The 14,138-nt window shown below is 31.2% G+C and overlaps 2 protein-coding genes across 4 annotated transcripts in view; one reads left to right on the top strand and one right to left on the bottom strand.

Annotated features, from left to right (window-relative positions):
• Nucleotides 1–2,944, bottom strand: part of LOC116766016 (tissue inhibitor of metalloproteinase) — a 29,773-nt gene extending 26,829 nt beyond the window's left edge. Inside the window, exon 1 of the mRNA XM_032655670.2 lies at nt 2,722–2,944. The gene's annotated coding sequence lies outside the window, so the exon portion shown is untranslated. The remainder of the gene's footprint in view (nt 1–2,721) is intronic.
• Nucleotides 1–13,638, top strand: part of LOC116765789 (synapsin) — a 49,440-nt gene extending 35,802 nt beyond the window's left edge. For all 3 annotated transcript variants that reach the window (XM_061521799.1, XM_061521798.1, XM_061521800.1), the window contains 6 exons: nt 8,739–8,831; nt 9,070–9,182; nt 9,423–9,519; nt 9,655–9,822; nt 10,244–10,460; nt 10,657–13,638. In XM_061521799.1, coding sequence (XP_061377783.1) covers nt 8,739–8,831; nt 9,070–9,182; nt 9,423–9,519; nt 9,655–9,822; nt 10,244–10,460; nt 10,657–10,880 — 912 coding nt within the window. In that variant the 3' untranslated portion in view covers nt 10,881–13,638. The remainder of the gene's footprint in view (nt 1–8,738; nt 8,832–9,069; nt 9,183–9,422; nt 9,520–9,654; nt 9,823–10,243; nt 10,461–10,656) is intronic.
• The last annotated feature ends 500 nt before the right edge of the window (nt 13,639–14,138 follow it).

Below are 14,138 nucleotides of genomic sequence, written 5' to 3'. Positions count from 1 at the left end.
CTAAGAGTTTTGTTCTCAGAAACATACATCAGAAGATCCTGTTTAATCTGTTCAATGTGATTCTAGACATTGTATAGAATTCCTGAAATGTTTTGCTCTTTATTTTAAGAGTTGTAACTTGAATTGAATTTTGTAGCGAGCTTTAGCGACTTCCTTTGGACAATTTAGAGATTTTACATTTTTCTTTCCAAGAAAATGAATAAAACAACTGTTTCAGCTTAATGTTATCGCATAATTAATTCCAGAGGAATATTGAAAACAGAGAATGAATATTAATATATGAATTCAAAGGACATAAGATCACATACACACAAAACAGGTACCAAAACTTCCTTTCAATTTAACGGACACGTGAAATAGTATCGATGTCGTCGTAATTCATAGTAACAGAGTGCGGGTCTGGTTCATGATTAACTTTTTCCGTGTACAGGGTCAACAATCACGGGTCACGGAACAGGGAATATCTCCAATACCGTTAATATATACGACTTTCACTGTCTCCAGCGATTATACTTTAAATTCAGAATCTGAGTCTACCTCCCGATATCTTTATTTCATTATAATGTAAACTTTATGGCGTGGGACCACGTTGTCTGGCCCTTGACCATGATTTGATTACATTTTGATTTGAATATCATTGCGGCGTTGTTATTAATAATTTATGTATCGTTCTAGAAAGTCGAGATTTATTAAGTAAAATAAATGAAACGTGTCTCAGCCATCTCTGCGATTACATGCATGTAATGCACGCCTGTTCTTATAACTAGGTATTTTGTGCAGGTATTTCCTGTTATCGTTTTCAAGTACTGTGAAACGAAAGCATTATGTTTATCACACTCTTAGCCATGCTAACGTCATCTGACATGTTATACATTTTGTATTATACTTAAATTCAGTTTCAAATATAAACGACCAAAATATAAACCCTCGATTCGGGACACTGCGTCCCAGTTCTTTCCCAATTCGCTTTTACTCAAATCGGTGAATAAGCATTCTGTAATATATTTTAAACGTCACTTTACGAAGGAGTTTCTATTTATACGCTTTGAGCTTGCAGTTTATGGGAAGAAAGAATTATTTAAATTATGTAAAACCGTTTTGTAGATACAACATACATAATATTAAATGTCGAGTGTTAAAATGCCTCAGTTCACGTGTATACTTTATACGATTTCCAGTAATTGCCTCAAAACAGGTACTTCGTATAAAACTCTACAGCTAATTTCCTTTACATAGTAACTATGCAAAGGGTGCTTGTAAAAATAAGTACCGTAATATAGAGTAATATTACTTCTGAATGCACCTGTATTCATTATTATAATGAATAGCAAATATTCATGTATTCAATTGCGTAGTAAAGATTTATGTTTTAATTGGACATTTTTACAGCCAACTCGTAAAGTATAATTGTTCGTCAAAAGGTACAAAAACTGCCCGTGGCAGAGTCCCTTAAATATGTTCAGTTTTCTGAACGGTAATAAAAATTCGAAGGTTGTTATAATTTTTAAATCAATATATTTAGTTTTATTATCTTTTCTCATTGGCCCCTTAATTGTGGTTGGTTAATTATGTGTAGATTTGCCGCTTCTGTTTTATATGATATATTTATAAATGTTGCAGACTTGCAAATCAGGCTGCTAAAAAAAAAATTAAAACGACCTGAAATTTACCGAGAATTAATTGATTATATGACCAAATATTGTTTTGTAAACGTTTGATATTCTTTTCGTTACAATAATAATAATTATTAATAAACCTTAATCTAAAAAAAAATTTTTTTACGTAGCACTAACAAATTTACTAAAAATCATCCCGATTAAAGAATTTGTAGTAAGTATATAATTTTTTTTTTTTATAAAAATTTAAATTCCAGAGATAGTCAAAAATTTTACGTGATTACTGTTAATGAAGTTGTTCATGTTAATACACGCCCATATAATTTTGACGTGCGATCGATTCAGGCGATCAATAAAAGATTTTTTTAAAGAAAAAATACTAAAAATTAATGTAAGTTTGAATTATTTTCGAAATTATTCTCAGTTCTAAATATTTTTAAAAGATCCATCGCGAATGTCATTATGTAATAAAGGCGTTTTATTAATCAATAGAGCAAGTAGTGGGTCCTGCTTCACTCGTACTAACGACGCTCTTCCTTCGCCACTATTACCGGTCTTTGCACTTATGTCAAAACGTTAACAAATTACTGAACGATTGGTCGACATGCTAAGCTATACAGTCGCCTAAATTGTACGTAAATTTTGATATATTTTATATTAGTTGGATTTCATTTTATATTTAAAAAATAATATTAATTATAAATAGGTATGTTAAATACCTAAAAAAATGTGTTTTGGTGAGTACAATAATAAGGTGTGATATCAGATCGTTTACTACTTAATTCTAGTTTGAAATTATTTTGCGAATTGAGGATAAGAATTACTGTGTAACTAAACACTAACGATGTTTACAAAATTTGTCACGTTTGCTTTAACTAACCGTTGGTAGCAACTTAGTTTCAATCAAATCAAATAATTCCTAATTATTCCAGTAATACGTAACAGTACTATTTGAAGTATTTTTCATATACATATTACCGGCTTTTTAAGATCGTGTTAATGTAAATATGTAATCAACACATATTTGTATATTTGCAAAAAATACGTATTGAACATCGTGGAACGTGATTTAAGTTAGCGTATATAAAAGAAGTAAACATTGCACCTGCACTCGTCGATATTACAGTTTCACTTTCAGCCTTTTGAATAATATTGATTCAACGTGACCCACTTTAATTCACAATACGTCCTGTTAATATTAAACTATAGTTCAAAATATCAACAATGTTTTTTTATCGTATGTGTTCTCGCGGCGTACCGGTTTCAAATACAGAACGGCATGCGTTCTCCGTAGCGGACGATAAACGACTGAGCGTTCTTTAGAATCGGTCCAGTTATTATGCGCCCACTGCTGCCATCAATAACTTCAGTAACACGTGGGCCTCGGTATGCAGAGGGAACCACTGATATCACACGAAGAATACGCTTATCGGTGCATCGCAGTAAAAGCTTGTGATTCATCGCAATTAGATTTTGCGCATGACATCAGCGGCTTCTTTACTCAGACGATACAGAATGTTTAGTCTAAGAATGTTAAACAACTCATAGACGTTTCTCTTTAAGATAACGTGGGGTTTTACTTTAATACGTCGCCGGCGTTTACTTACAGGCCGTGTATTGCATAAGTTTGCTGAAACTTACGCTAACAAAATTATCACCTGCCTAAGTAACACGTCCTCCCAAACAAATTTATACATATGTATATCTTTAAAATATAAATATAACGTAACTTTGGGTACATTATTATTAAATATGCAAACAAAAATATTAAATATATTTGGAGAATAACATACAAATTAATATTCAGTATATTATTATAAAATCAATGATATACGTTGGTTTTCATCTATTTATAAATATTTGATATATAAACAGCTGTAAAGTGATTAAAAAAATATTTTTACTTAAATAAATAGTTTAATATTATATAATTACATTTATATAAAAAAATTACTTATCGCTTTAAAACTAGCTAACTAAGCAATAAATAATAATTTAAATAATAAATAAATTGTTAAATTTAAAAAATCTTAATTTATTGTCATTTAGCTATCATATCGGCTGATCGTGTCAAGTCAGATAATCTAATGCCGAAATAGCCTTACTGCATTTTGGAAAAGAGGCGATCTCTTAAATAACTGCATCGATATTAACCAAATACTGGACTGAAAAACACTGCAAAAAAACTGACTTTTAAATTAAAAAAAATCTCATCAACATCGACATTTAAGAACTACGATGTCATAGACGAACACACAAAAGTCGACCTCGAATTTATAAGACCCCTATTTTTGCGTTGAGGTTTAAATACGCAGGAGAATCTGTTTTAAACAATTCAACTCAATGGTATTGAAAAAATACCGCGACTATTTTAGTTATTATAAAGAATTACTTTGTTAATGATTGAAAAAAAAATTACTACAGTACAAGTCGGGTATGTGAAGTAGTTTTCAATTAATTTCGTTGCATGATACAAGTGTTTGTTGATGCTTCTTGTTATCAATATGGGTCGAGCAAAGTTGCAGCAATGTTTTCTTTAAGACGTTGTTAACTAAACTGATTGAATTTTGATTTATCATGTACATAATTTCTTGCTACAAACTACCATTAATGTATATGATGTCTGAAAATGTGTCTACATTTGGTAATAGGGCGTACTGTTGATCTCAAGTACTACCTCTTATATATATAGTGTATATAATACAATTGTACGTCAATATATTTTTATAGCTTTAACTACCAAATCCCAAAGATATTTATATCGCCACTTTCATAGATTTGCTTCAGAAATAATAATAAAAATATATTTATACTACACAAAAACATCAGTATTATTGTTTAAAAAAAAAAAAAAGAATTTTAAAAGCAAAATACAAAGATTCGTGAAATAAAAGACTCTTTAAGTGGTTCACAAAGCTTCGTGTTATTTCCATTCAATATTTTTATCTTTATTGTGAGTGGTACCTGTACTGGCTTTGAAAAGCTTTTCTTTTATTTTTAATCTGCATAATGATATAAGGTCAACAAAATTTCACCGTATCAATAATATAAAACAATTTAAATAACCCGTCACCTTTCTTAACGAAAATATTTTCATTTAAAGACCCCTCGAACAATAGGCTTCGTTGTTTAAGAAACGTTAAACATACTACATGCTTAATGACCCACCAGCACTTATTAAAAGGTGTTTGTTATTTCTATAAAGATGTTTCATTATACATTAAACCTTATAAAACAAGATTACTATCAATTTGTATATTTGTATGTCGTATAGCTCAACTATGGTATTTTAAATTGATCCTGGTAAAGTATCTTTGCACATTTACGGATATGTTTTATCTGTTAAGTTACTTAAACAGAAATCCCGGCGCCAAGCTTAAAACATTTCAAATTACCATGCATTAAGATGGATGAAAAATGTAAATAGCTCCGAGGTGTTAATTCAGTCGATGAACATACAACTCACCTTGGCTACGGTCAATAGCTGTGGTAATGAGTTCACATTCACATAACACAGGCAAAACTTGCGTTCCATTTCAACGATTAGATAATAAACACAACTATAGCAAATTCATATCTATGTGCGATTTATAATTGTGTGCTCTTGTACTTGTGTGGCGGAAAGATAACATCAAAGGCAGTCGTTATAGTGATAAATGACAATTGTCTTGTCCTTTGAGGACAATATATGCCATCGACTCGTGCAATACTATTTTGCGCTTGCTTATAGTCATTAAGAGTTACTGTCAGCGCTGGTATTGATATTTGAATTGAATGCTTCCATAAACGCCGCAAAGTTATCAAACAGATCGATCTTAGATAAGTTCTTGTTATGGTGGAAATTAATTATTATCGATCGACACTGCGGCGCCGGTGCTGGGTCACTCAAAAGTCCTCACTCATATTAACAATTGACCAGCTGCGAATCAGATTCGAACGCTGCGGGTTCTGTATTAAATAAACAGTAGGTACAAAATGACTTCTCTCCATTGAAGTAGTTATATTGTGGATAGTAAATTATATTCCAAAAAAGAACACTGTACGACTCCGTTCTTTTTTAAAATCCTGCTACAAGAAAATTTTGCTATTTAACTTTGTCTTTCATAATTTGAATGTTCAAAAAACCTATGACTTCACGGTGCAAATATGTTCCATGTGTTGTAAAAACTTACTCATCGCCAATTCGTTCTCTGACCGTGTGGTACCTACGCATAAGACAGATGCGTCTGACACGTAACAATGCGTTTACAGAGCGCAAAGGATATTACAAGGGAGAGGACAAAACTTTTAATCAGAACATCTCAATATACAAGTTGAGACAACCATAAATAGCAATACACACAAACAGATGTCTACTTCTCAGAGTGGACGAAGATAATGCGTCATCACCAGAAACACGAAGCTCGTCCTGTTGAACCTAACACTTGATGCTTAGCCACCCACGAGCACGCCCCCGCTTCTATTGAAACTGTCATAAAATACCAAGTAAACATGATGACAAAAACAATCACAAATAATAGCTTAAAATGTATTTAAAAAAACTCGATTATCTATAATCCACACGTTTCAAACCCTGCATGATATATTGTCTATTTAATGTCGTCTTTTGCACGCACGATATTTCTTACATGTTTCTTCTTTTTATCATGTCGATAGAATTATTTATGCTTTTCATTTATAGCCACAAGCACGAAAGATCCTTTAATAAAATAGGCAAAATGTCCTGTCTGTAACTTTAATCCTTCTTTTATCTATAAGACCTCTCCACAATCCCTTGCGTAATTAGAGTCGTAAATGAGATTATAATACGAATATTATTACGCGCACAAAAATACTTATGATTGTAAAGACAAAAATAGATTTATTATATATAGACAAGGATATCTGTTAATGTCTGTATTAAGCAAATTTGTGAGTGCTGTTATTAATTCTATTTGCAAAACATTTTTTTTTTCTCCTTTAAGTTTCTTTCGAATTCTGAATATATCCAACCGTATCAAATTACAACGAATAATATATATAATTCTAAGAATCGTAAAAGAAGAAATATGTATGATATAACTTTATGGAAGATTTATTGATCGTCAAAATCGTATCGTTTTAGAAAATGATAAAGTTTAAAAAGTTATTCTGTGCCAATAAATAATGCTTGCTTATTGAAAATATTCACGATTTTTATGTTAATACTTATTTCTGTCCATAATATATAGGTGGATACCAAACCACAGCTGTTTCTCATCTGGAACAATATGTAGAGCTTAACATAAAAAATTTGTTAGAAAATTACTTATATAGTTGTTACCTGCGACCTCGCCTGTATCTTTAAAGTTTTATTTTTTACAAACAGAATAAATATAATTGTTTGAAATGTTACTGATATATATATTAATTGCAAATCATATTAGACTGGACATAGAGACTGCATAGACAGGCATATATGTATATACGTATAGACAATTTGACCAGACGAGGTCTAAATAATTTATATTGCGCTACTAACTGACTAACATGCTTTTATTTTCAATGTTTATAAGAGAAAATCGTATTACTCATGAATTACTTAGCTATTTTTAACCGCTAAAATTTGTTCTTGAAAATCGTAATACATTTTCATATTCAATATATTTAAGAACAATCTTCACCATTTAACTAATAACCTCTAATAGCAGGTGTTAGTCGAGTGATCGCGCTTGAAGCATATTATTTTATAGCTCTAGTATTATTTTGAAAATCTCTTAGAATTTTCACATTGAATTTATAGCTCTCTCGAGAGTCATAAACATTTTAGCCATTTTATTTTTATTGTACATTATTTAACAAGCCATTATGTATATTATGTTTTAGCCTGGTATCGTTTTGCAAAAAAAAAAACGATGAATCCTGAAAATATGTATATAATCCATTAAGGAGGCAAGTGACATAATTCACAAATGGGAAGTTTGCTGTAATTATCATTGTTCAATTAAAAATACTGTTATCACCCCTGTAACAAAACGAATATTTTATAATAATAATAAAAAAAATTGTTTTAAAATTTTTAGAACGCTTTGAATAAGTTATGTTGATTGACGAGCTTGAAATTTATTGACATTTAGTATTTCCTATACAGAAAATTTATCTCTTGTAGACTTAAATTAACATTTTTAAATTACATCACCTTGCAAATTTTGTCCTTACAATACCGTGCGCAACAAAAATGGTTATCCAATTAAAGGTACTCATTCGTAAGGTAACCACAATAATTTTTTGACTATATCATTATGTACGTGCATATGTATATATATTTTTGTTATTGAATATATGAAATGTAATAATTTCCGTTGTAAAGTAACGTTAGCAGAGCAAGATTTATGAATAACAAACCTATGATTACATTTGCCGCTAACACATAACTCACATTAATAATAGAATTTTGCTATACCATTATTCATTATGAAGTAATTGCTATTAATAGATACATTGATGTTGGTCGTCAGGTAATTTATGAATATTTATTTATAAGGAACAAAATGGACAACATAATTAAAATTGATTTAAATAATCAATTAAATATACATATACTTTTAAATAATACCAATTTTTATTGTATATTTTAATAATATTTAATTCCAACAATTGTTACTTTTTATCGTTTTATTAAACATGGAAAAGCAAATGAGAGAGGGGGTTGTTATCAATGATAAGTGAACAAGAGCACTAGAACGCTAGTAAGAAGAACCGTTATAATGCAGAATTATACTATTTGAACTAGATAAACTGTTCTCAGCAATAACATAAAGCAAACAGTCATCAGTCAACCAGCTTTATTTAATTCCTGTAAACACTTAACATGACAAATTACTATGAATAATGATAACTCATACACAAATGTATGGAAGACTATTTTGCCACCTAGAAATCATAGCAAATATTTTCTTGATACTAAAACATAATCTGAAAATTGGAAATAGCCTAAGAACAAAAGTTTTTAGTTTAATAAACTCTCCTCTGAAAGTCAATGCCAAAGAATTTGAATTGACGTATAGAGACGAAATCATAAGGATATATTTCAATGATTAATGACACCCTAAATTGATATGACTAGATAAGTAAAGAGTCAATAATAAAGAGAAATTTGGGCAGGTATCAGCACCGAAGTTCCCGGTGGTTATAAAGATTGGGCATGCACACAGCGGCGTTGCCAAGGTGAAAGTTGAGACTTTGGCCGACTTCCAGGTACATACTTTATATTACTATGTTGAAATAATATTATATATAAAACTAGTGACCCATATTTAAGACATTAAAAAATGAATATCTTACCTTTATACGTAATTTTATGTATGTTCTCCTAATAGCGATGGATCATATATTAAGAGTATCGTAGATATTAAAATGTACAAAATAAACAAAACTCCAAGTAGCTACTGCTATTATTATAATAATTCAATAGCCTTAATTCATAAATCTTCAGGATATAGCCGGAGTGGTAGCCATGTTGGGAACGTATTGCACTGTTGAGCCATACATCGACGCCAAGTATGACATTCACATTCAGAAAATTGGAACAAACTATAAAGCCTTCATGTAAGAACCAATTACTTTAAACTACAACTTTAAATAATATATAAATGTTTTTGTTTGAAAAGTAAAAAACATTTTTTCTGTTTAAACAAAAACTCTAGTAAGTATAAAATAAATCAAATCGCCTGACATAAAATTTACATTTCCACTAGTGAAATTTATACTAGATATTTGAGGCAGGCACCACACGCAATGGAATTAATTAAAGCTGTGATTTTAATAGTGTTATATGCATGTTTATAGGCGCAAGTCTATATCTGGCAACTGGAAGACCAATCAGGGCTCGGCTATGCTGGAAGCTATTGGCATGAATGATAGATACAAGATGTGGATAGATGAGGTATGGTTATAATTCCCATGGTTAAAAATGATATTTTGAATCCCCACAGAATATGTTAACTTTTTTTGTCTTTTTTAGACTATTGTATTCTTCGGTGTCAAATCTAATGGAAATATTGTATTGTATTATTCAAAGGTGAGCGAGATCTTTGGCGGCCTAGAAGTTTGCGCTCTTGAACTAGTAGTCGGCAAGGATGGACGTGAGCACATCATTGAGCTGAACGACTCCGCGACATCATTCATGGGCGATTCTCAGGAAGAAGATCGCAGACATCTTGCTGAACTTGTCTTCCAACGGATGCAGGTAAGATACATTTCATCTCTTATTCACTTTTTAAATTTCCAGTATTTGTCGTGAATCATGTTAGTTGTCAATAAACAGTCATTTATTACAACTGGTCATAAATTATAATTGTGAATAATTTCATAATGACTTCGCATCACCTACGCGTTAAGCAATCAATCTTAAAATGTTTCTTTGTGTGTCTTAAACGGCAACATAAGGAATAATTAGGAAAATCTCATCTCATAAATTAATATATAAAACAAAATGTCTTCAAATTAGAATCAAATAGAAATATTATTACATTTTTGCTAAAAATGTCGTTGAATTTCTCTCCTCCTCCTGTACTCTTTCAACAGACAACAAAGTAATGAAATTATTATAAAGTAGAAATGAATTTACACTCTAAAAAGCTTTTAATGTGATCATTATGACGTTTCAGGCTGTATGCCGTCCTGGTATAACCAAAACGGCATCTCGCAGTTCCGTGTCCGGCAGCGGCGCGGCGTCTCCCGAGGAGCGTTCAGTTAGCGGCCCGCCGTCAGTGCCTCCTCCCGCTCCACTCGCCACCGCGGCCAGCATCGACCGCCCACTGCCGCCCATACCCGCGGAGCCAACTCAACCACCACCACCCCCGCTCACACGGAGAGATTCACAAGGTTCACTTCTTTGTATTCTTTAGCAATTATCTAAACACTTTTTTTTTTTTAAATTGTGCTTGAGGGATAATTTTTTATTTTGACAACGATGTGCATATAAATGGTTTTAATGTCTCTTAGTGCAACTTTTCAACATGTCAGTATTTCTTAAAATACTACCTATCTGAGGATGAAAGTCAATTGAATATTGTTAAAGTTTCCCAATCATCAACGGTATCGTCTGCGTCGGCGGCTCCTAGTACGACCAGCTCAGCGGCGGGAGCTGCGACGGGAACTGCAGCTCCCGCGGGTGCAGGTGGTACGCCCTCCCGCGGAGGCTTCGCCCGACAGGGCTCTCTTAGCGCCGCACTAACAGAAGACGCGGAAGACACCATGAAGAACCTTCGTAAGACCTTCGCCGGTATCTTCGGAGACATGTAACCAAAAAACATTAAAAGCTCTCATTGATATTACCAATTGACCCTTTGTCAAACTAAAGTGGACCTGTCAAACGTCAGTTTTTTTTTATTCGATGAACGATCTAGTTAGCAGGGAGATTAGTTAAAATTACTTTATGATATAAGTAGTCCAGCCGTCATGTATTGAAAGCATACGTATAAGTACATGGCTACCATCAAATAAATTTTAAACAAATATTAAAATATATATAAAAATTGTTATATGTCATGAAGTAATTTTAGGAAAGTTTTATTTCGATCATAGGATATTTATATTAACATTAATTGCATCATAAAATGTAATAAACCACGTTATCATTTTTATTAACACAAAGTTAAAAGTGAAATGAATCCTATAAATAAACAGAGATTTACCTAAAAAAATCAAAACCATTAAGAAGGAGTCACTGCTTCGTTTCATGTGTTAAATTAAAAAAAAATCAAAACGAAATCCAACGAATGCATTTCTAAATGCTTGCCATAAAATCTTGATCTATATACACAAACAAACTGTCATAAGAGATACTTTGTATTAGACATTTAAATAATAAAAGCCAACAATCCGTTATAATTTTTTCATAAACCATTAAAACACGACTGGTTTTAATAGACGTGGACTTGAGATCATACAACAGAAACTAAGAATAGTATTAATATAATATAAAGATAGATTTTTTACAATAAGTTTGTTATAAAAATATAAATCAACTGAGCTACATTGTGATCGATTCCGTTCGTGCGCGAGTTGCGTCTCGTTATAAAACTTTAGAAACTTCCACCGTAGTAACTATTTTATAAACTAACTTCGATATTAGCTTCACCTTTCTATATGACATGAGTTCTTCGTTCTATCGCTATAAGATATTGTACGGATCAAGGATGATTGGAATTCATTAAAAACAAATGTCCTACGTTTTTGTAACAAAAAGACAAACATTTTAGATTGGAAAGTTGGTATGAAATCTGTTTTATGGAAAGGAATCGAAATCGAATGTCGTGTCTTAGTAGCGAAGTACTTTGCTGAAGACGCAAAGGTCTCAGGATTCGTTCGCAACGGTGTGTAAGTAATGTTATTGAAGACAATATTGTTGAATGCAAAATATATTCCACATTTTATATATCTTATTGCTAGTTCGTATCTTGTAGTCGTAAGGTTAGTCATGTTGTATTCGAGTGTTCTTCACGCAATATCTTTATAACGTAGGCTTAGTCTAATGTGTTTAACCCTTTACTTACATAAAACAGTATGCTTAGTCTAAGTTTTGCTTCGTTACGCTACATACGGAGCGTTGCTCGTTTTTTATTCAATAACCTACGTTTATAGTATAATGTGCGAATATATATGAATAAATAACTGTTAATAATATACAAATTTTAACTGAGTATACTGTTTGATTCTTACTCTGATAAATTGTTCCTTTCATTTATATACATTTTAACGGGACCTCCTTAATTATAAAAACGGAGTTAGGAACTGAAATCGTGATTAATACGGCAAAATGGATTGTTATACAACGCTATATGGTTATACGCTGCGCTTTTCAATGATACACAATAAGTTAAAGAAAGCTTTTTTTTTATATTTTTATTCAAAGTAGTACTTCATTATTCCTAATACATTTTATGTGTTATCCCAGTTGCGATAGTTTATAAATATTTTGTAACATTCTCATTAACTTGAACGTGTATTTCAATGCCACACAGTGTGTCATATACAATATCGTGTCTTATTTCAAAAACATATTCAGAACTACATTGCTGAAGTCACTCACGTCATATTATTGATTTTCAGATAAACGGTATTTTACAACGAAATCGTTTCAAAAGGGTGATATAAAATGAGATACGCTAGTTCATACAATTTTATTACATTAATAAAAAGAGAAGTAGCTTGTAATATTTTTTCATTTTCATTAAATTTAAAAGCCACCTAAATTTCCCGAAAATGCATATTTTCGTGCGGACTAATGCCTTGCATTGTTATAGTTTTGACATTTTTCGTCAAAATAGTGACAATCAGGTACAAATAACTATCTAAGCATTTATAGCTTTCAAAGTGGCATTCATTAAGGGCAATTACTTACATTTCTAAACATAACTAACTCTTCGTAATGGACAACCTAATCGAATATTCTTAGATAGAATTTATATGCACTTGTAGGAAAATTTTTTGACACAAATTGTTTAGCTCATAATGAATAAGTGTCTATGAAATGCGCAATTAGATGACTATAATTATATCGATATCACGATACGTTATTAAACGGTTGAGTTTAATGAGTTGTTAATGATAATTTTATATTAGATTGTTCTGCGTTTACTATTAGAATTATAATAAACACTAAATATAATGCTGTTGTTGTTGTTGCTAAACAAGTTATACAATGTCTACTCATATGGAAATGCTCTGAAGATTGATCACGATAAAATCATTGTCGGCAAAATAGGCAATACAATACTTCCTTGATTTTATCGTGGCTCGATCTCAGTTTAATTACAACAGACATGGTCGTCACCGATTAAACTTTACTTGATTTTCTCAACTAAATTCCATATTTCTTAGTTTGATATTAAATACAAATGTCATAGTTATGACAGAAGAGCAATAACCTTTTGTTAAGTATAAAAGTGACATCCATGTCTTTTGAAATATAATATCATAATGGAATTTGAATGCATGTTAATCTATACTATAATAAATATATAATTAATAAATACCTCTTTTGGTAAGTCGGTAATGACTATGCGTTTTACTTGGTTTTATTTTAATTCCACATGCCTAATTACCCAGTGCTTTAGTAAATGTTCAACTTAACAAATCAAAAGAAATAATACAAGATTAAAACCTCTTTGACCCATATCATAACATCATTTCTGCTAAATATGATTATTATATATTATCTGTTCATGACATTAGGATTTTTCTTTGTATTTGACTGTTGAAATTATTTTTATAAAAAAAAAGGGATGAATCAACAAATTTCCTATTACTGTTGTTTTTTCAGTGAATTTAGTGGAATGAAAACTACCGTGCAATAAAACTAGATTTCATAGTTTATTTAATTCATAATTTAAGCTTAATGTAATCGGGACCTGCAACTACTTTTACATGAAATAAAGCAACGACGTCTCTATAGAGTATCCCTTATATCTTATTATAGAGGACACATATTTTTTGAAATTTGTGAATGTCTTGATTACATGATATTCAAAATATCATTGAAATCACCAGATGAAGATG

The sequence above is a fragment of the Danaus plexippus genome, chromosome 11 (genome assembly GCF_018135715.1).
Source record: "Danaus plexippus chromosome 11, MEX_DaPlex, whole genome shotgun sequence".
Classification (NCBI taxonomy): Eukaryota; Metazoa; Arthropoda; class Insecta; order Lepidoptera; family Nymphalidae; genus Danaus; species Danaus plexippus.
This window is presented reverse-complemented; position numbering and strand designations above follow the sequence as displayed.